This window comes from Hippoglossus hippoglossus, chromosome 24 (genome assembly GCF_009819705.1).
Source record: "Hippoglossus hippoglossus isolate fHipHip1 chromosome 24, fHipHip1.pri, whole genome shotgun sequence".
In the NCBI taxonomy this organism is placed as follows: Eukaryota; Metazoa; Chordata; class Actinopteri; order Pleuronectiformes; family Pleuronectidae; genus Hippoglossus; species Hippoglossus hippoglossus.
Genome location: NC_047174.1, coordinates 4,612,825 through 4,626,456, shown reverse-complemented (window position 1 = coordinate 4,626,456; position 13,632 = coordinate 4,612,825). Strand labels below are relative to the sequence as shown.

The 13,632-nt window shown below is 42.9% G+C and overlaps 1 protein-coding gene across 8 annotated transcripts in view; it reads left to right on the top strand.

Annotated features, from left to right (window-relative positions):
- Positions 1–13,632, top strand: part of lama2 (laminin, alpha 2) — a 137,886-nt gene that overhangs the window by 58,969 nt on the left and 65,285 nt on the right. For all 8 annotated transcript variants that reach the window (XM_034580971.1, XM_034580970.1, XM_034580969.1 and 5 more), the window contains exons 16-21: positions 1,452–1,663; positions 2,316–2,427; positions 2,904–3,017; positions 4,857–4,984; positions 7,975–8,061; positions 12,125–12,336. In XM_034580971.1, coding sequence (XP_034436862.1) covers positions 1,452–1,663; positions 2,316–2,427; positions 2,904–3,017; positions 4,857–4,984; positions 7,975–8,061; positions 12,125–12,336 — 865 coding nt within the window. The remainder of the gene's footprint in view (positions 1–1,451; positions 1,664–2,315; positions 2,428–2,903; positions 3,018–4,856; positions 4,985–7,974; positions 8,062–12,124; positions 12,337–13,632) is intronic.

The window sequence follows — 13,632 nt, the reverse complement described above, 5'->3', positions numbered from 1 at the left end:
ATTTCCATTTCTAAATGTCCTGCTCTGGAAACACGTGTGTCTTCAGTTTGTCCACTGGGAGACAGCATGCTCACCAGTTCTGCATACTTGGATAGCTTCCTATCAATCTGCCCAAGGGACAGTCAGCTCCAGACTTGAGGACAATGTCAGGTCGCAGGATGGTTGCTGCACTTTAGTTTAGTGGAACTTCAGCTGCCTGTTGGGATTCAGAAGTGCTCCCAGTCCCTTGCAGAGGTCAGGTTGCTGGTTTCCATAGCTCCCAGCTCCGACAAACACGATGGCCTTGCTTGAAGGGGTTGAAACCTCTTAGCCCACTCACAACTCCTGTGCTGACAACTTCAGCGATGGTCCTCAAAACTTCACCGTGCCTCCATCAGTACTTCTGATGTGTCAGAGGGTTCTTCGCCTGGTGCCAGTGGAGGGTTCAGAAACACATCGTATACAGGCTGGATGAGATATTTAACATTTAATCCTCGGTACAGATGCTACAACTAATTAAAAATACACTGTACCTTCATTGCCGTCCTACGTACACCATCCTGCTGCTGTCACGAGCACAACAGTGTGAAAATAGTCCCTACACATGTCTTTATTTCTATTTATTCATCTTGAAATGTCAGTGCCCAGCGTTTCTGAACTGTTTTGACCCAGTTCTACAGGACTGAATGGGCCTGTCTGGTTACAGATGAATACGAATCGAGACATTGACTAACACATTGTTGGTCTCGGTCTTTTCATTGGGATTTGCTCACAATAAGAAAAATATAGAAAAGTGCAAATCTTATCCCTTAATGACTGGATTTGATTTATTTTCAAGTGGGATGAAGTGATAAGAGACGGACGATAAAAGATGGACAGTACAAGTTTTTCTTTCGGAGACATTCAAACAATTTTCTCCTCTCTTTGCCTCTCTCTCTCTTTTCCACCTTTGTCTGTGCATCTCACTGCTCTGCAGCTGCTCTCTCTCTCTCTCTCTCTCTCTCTCTCTCTCTCTCTCTCTCTCTCTCTCTCTCTCTCTCTCTCTCTCTCTCTCTCTTTATGCCTCCCTCCATCTCCTCTCTTTCAATTAGTTTTTATTTAATGGTTTATTGGCATGGTAAGCTCTCTGTCTCTCTCTCTCTCTCCACCTCCATCAGTAGTTGTCACTCTGCGTTATCCGCTACATGTCATTGATCTGTTCTCAACAAGAGATAGTCAGATACCAGGCCTGGGCTCAAATCACTTTGCATTCAGCCCATTCAGAATGTCAATAGTAACTGCAGCTCATTACCTAATGACACATCATTCACTCTCGCTGGCTTTTATCCCCCCATCACTTGGGTATGATAGTCGTTTCATGAAAGAGAGAATACAGACCGCTCTGGATTCATGGAATTACAAGTTAGTTGCGACAAAGACAAGAAAAAGAAATAAGAATCGACAATAAGTTTCTTTCTTCCCCTCGTCATCAGGGCGGAGGGATGAAGATTGTGGACAGGAGGTTCGGCCAGCCGGTGTACCCGTCCTCGCCGAGCACCAGTCACATCGTCCTCCTGCCAGAAAACTTCCTGGTCTCAGAGACGGAGCAGGTGATTAGCAGGAGGGACTTCCTGTCCGTGTTGGCCAACGTGAGCAGCGTGATGGTGCGGGCCTCTTACAGCACAGAGCCCAGCGCCGTGTACAGGTACACACACTCACACACTCCTCACTCTTTGGCCTGAAGGCGCAGGCGAACATGTGAACTCCCCAGCACGGCCCCGGGCGGCTGGGGGGGAATCATTTCTGCTGTGAGGTGATATTGCTAATCACTGCACCTCCATGAAAGCTCCTATTGATCAGTCCCATTCAAACCTGGATGGATTCTTGTGGGTCTCTGGTGGAGATAATCGACCCATGAGAAATATATACTTTTATGTGAAACTCAAAGATTTACGTGTGTATAAAGAATCTTCTACATTCCCAGATTCAAGTCTGTATTTTCTTATATTCTGTGAATAACTTTAACTTCAACCTTCTCTCACCTAAACACGGAAGTTGCAGTTTTATGCATTAAAGGGCTTTTTGCTGTTAGTTTGTGAATTCTGTTCAAATCGCAAGAACAGTTTGTATATTTTATATATAGTTTATATATGTGAAGGCAAAGGATTGAAGTAGACGAAATAGACCAATGTTTATGTTTGATATCAATGTTTGTGTGTGTGTGTGTGTGTGTGTGTGTGTGTGTGTGTGTGTGTGTGTGTGTGTGTGTGTGTGTGTGTGTGTGTGTGTGTGTGTGTGTGTGTGTGTGTGTGTGTGTGTGTGTGTGTGTGTGTGTGTGTGTGTGTGTGTGTGTGTAGACTCCACTCATTCTCAATGCAGGTGACAAATCCCTCTGCCAGTGGAGAGAGGAGAGCATCAGCTGTAGAGATGTGTTCTTGTCCTCCTGGATACGCTGGGACTTCCTGTGAGGTAAACACACACACACACACACACACACACACACACACACACACACACACACACACACACACACACACACACACACACACACACACACACACACACACACACACACACACACACACTTACACCTACAGACACATACACACTGACTTACCGACACAGACCTGCTGCAATAGTAAAACTTTCTGTATAAAAATAAATAGAAAATTGTCTTGGAAAACGTTATTCTGAATGTACAAAGTGAGTCTATAACACTTTTTTTTACAGATTAGGTAAAATTGTTGACATTTTATTTTGTCGACCTACTGACACGCACACAGCTTCTCTCATACACGCAGCATTATTTTAAAACTGAGACATTGCAGTGCACACACAAAGACACACTAATGATACGACTGCACACACTAAAACAGCTTCCTGCCTTTCTTACTCTGCGTGTGTGTGTGTGTGTGTTTGTGTGTGTGTGTGTGTGTGTGTTTCAGACATGCATTGCTGGCTTTCGAAGGGTTAACGGAGATGTGTACCACGGAGTGTGTGAAGCTTGCCGTTGCCATGAACACGCGACACGATGCCACGAGGTCACAGGACACTGCCTGGTAAGATAATTAACACGTTTATTAAATCGTCCGTCTGTTCCATAATTTCTGAGTTAATTCAACTTTTGAATTCATTTTATTCAAATGACTTGAAAAAAACAACAACAGTGAACCACAAGATTTCGAGGGAAATATACAACATATAAACTGTTGAGAAAAGTTCACGTCTCATGTTCAACACACTTAATCACTTTTGATATTTACAATAATCACATAATTTCTTCAGATGGGTAACACACTTTGTTATTATTTAATATTAAAGAGAGAAATTAGCAGTTTTCTCACTTCTATCAGTAAGTCCCACCTAGTGAGCATTAGAGGAACTGCAGGTTGAGACGCTTGAACCTCCAGCTACTTGAATTCACACATGAACGCACGCAGACACACACACGATCAGTGCACACACACATACATGCCAACCTGCTCGTGTGCGTCTGCGGCACACACACATCGTCACTCCCCAGTCTACACATTGCCTCAGGCTTAAGCTGTCAGTTAGCATCAAACTAAATACACACACACTGTTTCACACACCAGAACACAAACACACACCAGTGCACACACACACACACACACACACACACACACACACACACACACACACACACACACACACACACACACACACAGTTGTGGGTTTTGTATTACCATGTTATGTTTCATTATAGATGAGGAGGATGCTGGGATATGTCAGAGGGAAAACACACACAGGGAAAGACAGTCAGGCTGGCTCAATCTCTCTTCTCACACACACACACACACACACAATGAACGACAACTTGACATTAAATCACTCATAGACATGCACACAAACCCCCCCCCCCCCCGTATACATATTCATACACAGTGACAAGCAGACACAAAGATGCACACACTCTTCTTCCCTGGGGACTGTGTTCTCTGGCTTTAGTTGAATGACTGAATGATGCCATGGTCGTATAGGTTAACACAGCATGTGTGTGTGTGTGTCTGTGTGTGTGTGTGTTTGTTTGTGTGTGTGTGTGTGTCTGTCAGGATTTGTCTCGGCCGCACAGAGACACTGGATCTGAGGAGGAAATGATGTGGAACTTAACTGACACACGCACACTCACAAACATGTACAGTCACTCAGCGTGGAAACATGAAACTTCAGCTGCGGTCGCTGCACGAGTGTGAAGGACCGAGGGAGAGAAAGGAAACGCACCAGTGACGGGAAACACCACATTAACTTTTAAATAGTCACCTGACTGTCAAGTGGAGCTTGAAAGTCAATTAGGGAAAATTTGATAAATTGAGTTCACTCGCTCAATAGACTTTTCTTCTAGGAGAAAGTTTGGAAGCTCTTATCGTAGTTTGCGATGACGATAATAGCATTCTGTAAAAAAACTACAAATATAACCCACTTCATATCTGTTGAGCTTGGTTTAGGTCTTAAATTTCACAACTATTTTACATCTAACTATAAAATAGTAACTTGCCACTTATTTATAATGTATGTCTTCAAATTCATATTAACAAATATCCCCTTATTCCCTATATTTAGATTTCACATGTTTAGTCATGTTTTTGTCGTGTATCTTTGCTTTTCATCTTGATGCACATTGAGTCTGTGCTCGTCATTTGAAATGAGCTTTATGAATAAACTTGAGTTGACTTCACAATCTTGATTATGAACTAATTTCTCATTTTTAAACACGGTGCACGGAGCTGCTCGGAAACAGATTAAATGCTGGTATCTGATCGGTTTTATCTCGGTGATGATGTTAGATAACAAACACAGTGAGCCGCTCAGACTCATCTTCATCATGTCTCTGTTTGCCCAATATGTGATTTGAACTTGAACCCGTGTCGCTCCTCCAGGACTGCGACCACCGCACCGCTGGCCCCCACTGTGACACCTGCCTACCCGGCTACTATGGTAACGCCACCCGTGGGTCACCTGCCGACTGTCAGCCCTGCGCCTGCCCACTCAATCTCCCCAGCAACAGGTAGGTTCTGAAGAGGCCGAGGTTAAAGTCACAATTTAATCAAACGCCTCAATCTATCGCCGCTCAACCCCAATCTCTGTTTTTTGACCCGTCTCTTGATAGTGTTCTTTCCCGACGCTCATTTCTTTTTTTGGGGCTTTAAATAACATCGCCACGAATGGAGGCTTCATCACGATGAAGGAATATAATTTTCACACGAATAGAAATATCGTCGCCGCGGATAGAAGCGTCAATATAAGAGGAGAAATATCTTCCCCCGTGGGTGGAAATGTCATCGCCGCCGGTAGAATTAATAGAATGTGCTATAAAACTTAACACAGTAGCAAACTCAAACATCTCCCACAAGTCATTAAGGTATTTAAACCTTTTCATCACATCCCTCCTCTGGTGTGGAACGGTGCTCGGGCTGTAGATTCTCACGTTACAGCGAGTGTCTGCTAAAAAAGGTTTAAAACAGAAAAGAGCAGAGGTTTAACGTCGGAGGGATGCAACATCTTTACACAGGATGTAAATTCTACATCCATCAAATTGTTAGCACTTTATAATGAACACTTGTTAAAGCACACAATCACCACCCACTGACATTTTACTGGATTATGACTAATCTAAGCAGGTATTTCAAAATGAACTCTGTTAAATTGTGAAGTATGTGCTTTTATTTTTGAGTTTAAACAAGGCGACTATGACATAATGAAAATAAACAAATAAAAGCCCCTTGCAGATACTACCTGGGCCTGGTGGAAAAGATTTGCAGTGCCTCCTATTGGCCAATGTTGTTATAATTTTACAACCATTAATATTAATCAAGGTTTTTAATGATTGGACCAACTCAGTGGTTTAAGGCACAATTTGCACAAGGCTGATAAACACTTTTGGAAGTGGTGGTGCCCCCTATTGAGCGATTATGAAACATATCCTGCAAGCTTTATGTATAATGATAATAACAATACTACTAATACTGCTACTACTGCCACTACTACTACTACTACTACTACTAATAATAATAATAATAATGATAATAATGATGATGATAATGATGATGATAATAAACCAACAAAAGAGAGTCTGTTATGAGAGGGTGTGTAAGAGTGGGGGAGATAATACCTTAATTAGTGATCAACCCATTTTTACATGATCATTTATCCAATTTGTTAAATTTCAAATATGGATTAAAGCCACTTTAATAAACTATAACTGTTAGTTAGTCAGTTGTAGTTGTTATGAGCAGCGGAAGTATTTAAAATGAACTGCTGATCTCAGTTTACATCTTACTTATGGATGTTTTATCTGATTAAGATATTAGTTTCACAAAAGATAGATGTCCGTGTGTAGCAACAACATGTAAACGCTGGTTAAACGAGACGATCACCTCCTTTTTAATAGATCTGCAGTTTTCTCCAAAGAACCAGAGAGTGATGCTGTACGTTGGGCACAGACACGTCACCAGCGCACACTCACAGGCAGCAGCAGCTGAGAATCTTCATGTAGTCGTGACACATCGCGTCCCAAACTCCCAGAGCTAAAGAAAGACACTACTCTCTCTCTCTCTCTCTCTCTCTCTCTCTCTCTCTCTCTCACCTCTCTGCAGCTCTACCTCGCTCTACCCCCTGCAGTAATAATAGCTTGTAGGTGCTGTGCTTCTCAGCCCCTTAAAAATAGCCCCCCCAGTCCCTTATGTGCACTGAGGCCAGCCACTCAAACTGCCAGACGGCCACTCGGCCTGTTGTTAGCAGCGGAGCCTCATCGCTCGTGAACATCTGATAAAGTGATGTTCATATTAGTTTCAGCACAGGAAACAGGCTGGTGATTTACAGCCACTCAATAGAAATCAATTTAGTCCTGCAATGCTGTTCTGTTTCATTTACACCCAGGTTTAATTACCCGGCTGCAAAGGAGGCTTTCTACTGTTTTTACTTGCCAGTCAAAATCTATTAAACATATTTTATTTAGTTAGTTCTCGCTCAGTTATACAGGTTTACCTCCGCTTTGATTTTAATTTTTTTTAAACCCAAATTAAAACTGCATGTTGTGTCAGGCCACTGCAGGTGATGGTTAAATGTGCTCTCTGGTGACATTACATTTTAAATTATTTACTTTCAGGGTTTCTCAACTTCTCAGTTTAACAGTTTTTTCGTCAAACAGTCTTTGTGATAAATGTCATATACTGCAAAGATGATTATATTCATATTTCCCTATTCAACAGTCGCAGCATCTGTAATAAATCTGTAATCAAAGTTAACAGTTTTTCTAAAATGACTGAACAACATGTGTAGTAAAGTAAGTCATTTTTACTTAAGTCTCATTGGAAAATGTGAACTGAGGAACTTTAACTTATGTTTACACACATTCTTCAATCACATCATTTCCCTCAAAACACTCAGCCAGTTTCTTTTATACTTTTATATATTTTTATTTATTTATAACTGGCCGAACCAGCTTGTAAGTGATTGAGCCAGCTCCTGGTCACGGAGTCAGACCAGCAGTGAATCAGTCTGGGGCCTGGAACCCGAGCCAGGAGAACTATCTATAGTTTATGGAAGTGGGAGGGGGCGACAGAACAGGGGTGAGAGACTATCGCTTCACCCTGTGTCTCTCACTCTCTCTCTCATTCTCTCCATTCTCCATCTCTCGCTCTCCCCTCTGCGGTTCACGTAGAGTACAGTTAGTCGGGAGGACGAGTGTTTTCAAATGAAGGAGTGTGTGGAAGTACAAGACGTTCGAGTGTGAAAGAGACGGGGAAATTAAGTGTGTGTGTGTCTGTTGGAGTGTTAATGTGAGGACGGGAAAGTGAAAGTATCGACACTGGTTTGTGTGAGTGTGTGAGTGTGTGTGTGTGTGGGGAGAGAAACAATGGCCTTAACTCGCCTTTGTCCTCTCCTCTTCCTCCTCTTCGTCCTCCTCCCGTTCTCCACGCTGGGACAACAACGCTCCCAAATTCAACAACGCCTGCAACAACTGTTTCAACAACGTCGCCACGGCAACCGCAACAGCTTCAGCCCCACCTGCCACCTGAGTAACGAAGGGGAGTTGCTGTGTGACCAGTGTCAGCCTGGATACACAGGACCACGATGCGACAGGTAACACACACACACACACACACACACACACACACACACACACACACACACACACACACACACACACACACACACGCACACACACACACACACACACACTCACACACACACACACACACACACACTGTGCAACACCAAAACACACTGATGCTCAATATTTGTGGCTTCATGTTGAATTGACAGACTTTAAACTTGAAGGTCTATTAATAATAATAAGAAGAAGATAATGATAAGAAATCCACCTCCATAAATCCGTTGTACCAGTTTACGATTATTCAAATAACAGCATGGCCCATTAAGCACAGATTACGTTCCATGACCTTATTGCAGCATCTTTACAAGTACAACTGCATAATTGACTGAAGTTAATATGCATAGGAGTGATAATCTTAAAAGGAAATCCACCATTATTGTTTTCTTTTCTACAAACTTCCTATTTGGGAGTAAACTCCTTCTCTATAATCATTTTTTTAGTTCTTCATGTCTCGCTGTCCGTCCAGTTTTCTGTCCACACCACATTTATTAGCTGAGTGACGTTCTTCTTCCATTATCTGTGAGTTTTCTTTACCAACCCAGGACTAATGAGAAGTCCTGGGTTGACAGTCTTGTTACATGTGGGCTCGAGTGTCATGTGGTGCCACAGACTGAGTAAAACCAGAGTTCAGTGTTTTGAAGTGAAACTGTCCACAGCTGAAACCATCTGTTACTCTTCAGTGTCTTTCACTCATCAATATAATTACTGTGGAAAGATTTAATGCAGGAGAAATTCCACTTTTGCACATGAGGAGTGTTGAGATCCTTTTCATTTATTAATAGATGTTTTAATGAGGCATCAGGTCTGAAGTTATAAATGGTACTGAGTCATTTATAAAGGCAACTCAAAGGTAGAGTCTTATTAAAAATCTATAAATTCATATTTTAAACACTTATATACAAATATCAAAGAGATAAATTGACAGTAATCTCGTTGATGTGGAGAATAATGATAAGATAATTCAAACTGGATGTGGTGGGGACTCGATAGAAAGCAGTGCTCCAAATAATATCAAATAAATATTAAATAAATACATGTGATGTCTGGCACGACAATTGATTTTCTCATAGTTTACCAGCTTTACTTCTATTGTGTTCTCTTTGAATCTTCCTCTAAGAGTTTGAATATGTGCAGATTGTTCATCAGTCAGTTTTCCTTGTTTAGAAAAGCAAATAAAAAATGCTCTCGTATATTGTCAGCATATACTCTGATCGTTTTAATCTCCTGGATGAAACATGGCGATCAGGCCGTTGCTATTTGTTGTCAGTCGAACGAGAGCTGCCGCTGGTGGATGCGGCGCCTCGGCTCGCCGGCCTGCATAGTCTGCATGCCTGCCCCTGCTGTCCACAGCAGAATCGGCCTGTCTGCCTTTTGGTCTTTTTATAAACCCCATTTGCCAGTTGGAAAGCATACTGACTCATTGTTGGACCATTTTGTGACAGAGAGGCGTCTGCACCGCACGACCCAGTCAGAGGTCGAGCAGTGACGGGGGAACCAGTTCAACTCGACTGGTCCACCTCTCCTCCTGATGTTCACCAGTGGGATTCTTCCTATAATATGAGATTAAACTCCATGAGCACCAGAAAGATTCTGAGTTTCTTTTTTCTAAATTTAGACGGCGGTGTTTGTTTTGTTTACAGAATGCATCTGTGTGCATACATTCTTCTGCTCTGATGCCATATGCTGCGTGGGACCACAGCTGTTTCCTGAAAGCAGACAGGAATAAAGAGACCGTGCAGAACACACCACGTAAAAAAATAATATTTTAGTGCTAATGACGTTATTAAAGAGGTAATCAGCAGTCGGTTGGTTTCCTGCTCCGTTCGGTGTAATTGAGAGCTGCTACGCGCTACCTGCCATTACACTTCATTATCTACAGTCCTTTTGTTGTTGTTAGCGGTGATTAATTGTTAATCTGCCAATTTGTCTGTATTATGGGCTTTAAGAGAATAAGCTATCCCTATCCCTCCCATGCTAATAGACCATCTACTCGCTGCTAAGAGATTCTGCTCTTCAATATCCTGTCTATAAACAGCCATTTAGAATTATCTGGGAGATGTTTGATACGGATGCCGAACTAATAAGTCAGTTAAAGCTCATCAGCTGCTATTCAGTGCTATGCGGGGGTTTGTCCTTAAATCCAGATGTTTCAAAGGTATTTCAGGTATGTTGCATTTTATCTGGACGCCCTTCCACGAAGAAAATAAGTCAATTTATGGTTAAAGTTATTATTATTCAAGTTCAATATTCAGAGACAAAGCTAGAAAGATGGAAGACTTATGATGATATGAAACATCAGCAGCAAACCTCAGTGGTTGTTTGAACATGGTGAGGGGACTTAAAACCGAACGACACAAGTTCTGCAGGACTCACATCTGCGTTTTTACTAAAACAACTTGCCCCAATTTCTTTTAACAGTAAATATGACAAATCCAGTTGATCTCAAATTGCTTTAAAATAATGGGGAATAAAAATATATCCCATGTAGGAGCAGAGCCGGTCGTCCCCTGGCACCGACTCCCCATTTATAACACTAAAAATAAAAGAACATAACTTTTCTGTTCCCCTCACGTCTCCCCCCCATCTGTAATTCTCCACCAGTTGTGTTCACCGACTGCTTCCTGTGTAACTCTGATGGTTTTGACCAGGTGTCTGGCCCCCAGTATATCTGCTTCAAGCACTCTGCACCCTCCACTATAAATACCTCCACTTCCTCCTGAGGCCCAAGGAACACACACACACACACACACACACACACACACACACACACACACAGGGGGATGAAATAGAATATAATAGAACAGAATAGACACAAAATGCAAACACACACTTAATCCCTGCTTCTCTATCAAAAAGTGGAATTGCTACCCATACCATTCTCCACTTGACGAGGAGGATGTACTTGTAGCAACACACACACACACACACACACACACACACGCACGCACGCACGCACGCACGCACACACGCACGCACGCACGCACGCACAGAGTCTAATAAACCAGTTCTATTGAGTACCAAGGAGGGTCAGTGGTAATAATGGCTGGCTGCTCTTGACTCGTTCCCTCTCTCTGTCCTTTATTCCCCCCCCCTCTCCTCTCTAAATTCAATCCTCTCTTCAACGTGAAGACCTTCCCCCCCCCCCCCCCCTCTCTCCCATTCCAGCCCAATTCCCTCCTCAGCCTGTGGAGCTTCAGTTCAGCTCAGGCCTGTTTTATTTGCTTTCAGTGGCTCGTTCAAGAGGCTGCGTTCTCAGAACCGTCTCCTCCGGTTAATATTTTTGTGCAGCATCCGGACCTCCTCTCATTATGAACGAAATAAAAGACGCAGACAATTGTGGGACAGTTCACATTTGTGTGTCCTTACCTTTGCGGGGAGATGGCTGACAGACATTTTTTTATTTTTTGTTTCCAATAGCGATAGAAATGAAGTGATAAAATAGGAAAGGACATAAAACATGTCTGTAAAAGACGTCTCATCATGATGAGTTTTTATTTTTAATTTCAGTGAATATCTTTTTTTGAGTAAAACCTTCAGCCTGTTGTAAATATTTTACATTGGAAATGACGAAAATGTAATAAAACAAACTTTTCAGGTTCGTCTCTGTTGCCCTCTTGGTCTTTGTTAGTTCGTATAATGATTAATTCATATATGTGTTTGTGCAACATGATTTTAATATGAATTAAACAGGAAGTCATCTCAAGTGGTCGTTGACTTGCGCTCACAATGCTGTTAATTCAGCGCTGATGAGCTTTATTGCTTGTTTACTCTGTGCAGACACGCTGGTTATCAGCTCTGGAGGAGATGTTATATTTTTTACTCATATTATATTTGGAGATCAGTCAGTACAAACTGGAAGCTGAGGTAAACGATAGTGAAATCGTATTGATATGATATTTGTAGAAGAAATCAGGTAAATTTAATCACCAAAATCCGATGTTTGAAACCTGCCCTCAACTGTTCGGAGGAAGCAGATCACGTTAACAGCTCACGATCACATTGTTCCTGTTTCTCTCTGCCGCCTCCTAGATGTTCCAACGGGCACTTCGGCAAGCCCACTGTGCCAGGAGGCTCCTGCCGGCCCTGTGACTGCCATGGCAATCTGGACCTATCCACACCTGGCAGCTGTGACCCAATCACAGGCCAGTGCCTGCGCTGTCGTCATGGTTACGGCGGAGAGGTGTGCGGCAGTTGCGCCGATGGTTACTATGGAGATGCTGTCATAGCGAAAAACTGCCAACGTAAGAAAACCGACTAACAGCACACATCACAAATAGACAGAAACACACACAATAAAATACATTCTTGTTCAACTTAACACTCTCAGGGATTTTGCTGCTTTAGCCCAACTTGTTCTCGCACAGCCAATGCCAAGGCATTATAATGTATAAATGACATTACTGAGTTTGTTTTAGCTCCATTATTATACATATTATTATTGTGTCTCACTCACTTTGAAGTCCAGTATAAGTGGTACCTTATAGTACATTCCAAAAATACACACCTTTATCTAAAGACATTCTGGTAATAATGTTTCATTAGGGAACTAATCCTGACTTTAGGACTGAAAATGTTAAACTTTGGCAACTCCTAGTGGTGGTGTCAGACAAGACACAGCGTACCACTGCAGCACTGAACCCCCCCCCCCCCCCCCATCCCCACTGACCCACCCTGCTACACCGAGGATGATCCGGGTAAAGGCGACACACGGTTTTGTCTCTGGAACAAAGGATTAAATTCAAGGATGCTGTTGTTCGAGGGGAAAACAGCATCTGAGTCATTATGAGGAGAAGCCTGCAGTGGTGCTCGCACGTCACAGCAGGAGCATCAGACTGAAAAGTACTACTTCGTCTAAGAAACTCAAATTTAGCTAAATGATTCGTTTGATCCTTCACTCAAATACAGTACGCCATGTGGAGTGTGTGTGTGTGTGTGTGTGTGTGTGTGCCTCGGCAAGCAGCTGTGCCAGTGGGAGGTGTGATGTCTTAGCGGCCCACTGACTGCCAGCTGTATTTAAGAGTGAGAATAAAAAAAGAAAGCGTACAAAAGAGGAGAGAGAGAGATGTCAGTGAATACAGACGAACAGGAGGCGTCTGTTACCGTCTTCATTAAAACCCGCACTGTCGACGGAAAAGGGCGGCGCGAGCACAAGGGTTCTGCAGGAAGACAGATTAACGGACGCCGCACGATGAACGATAGACGGGGGGGGCGGCCGATAAATAGACAGATAAACCCGTCAGACGTGCACAAAGGCAGGCAGACAGGCTGACAGACAGTATTAATGTGCATTTGATAGTTCATTGTTCTCCAGTTGTTTCCCCTCTCCACCCAGCTAAATGGTTATTGATTAATCAGCCTGATCTATTGCTCCTCCTACCGTGCTGATCGGCTGCTCGTGTCTGCAGATGGAGGGTTTGGTATCGATCCTGTACGAATGACAAAAGACCACCAGGAATTATTAAAACACAACAACTCTCTCTCTCTCTCTCTCCACCTCTGTCAGGCTGGCTCTCTCGCTCCGTCTCCCTCTTTCTCCC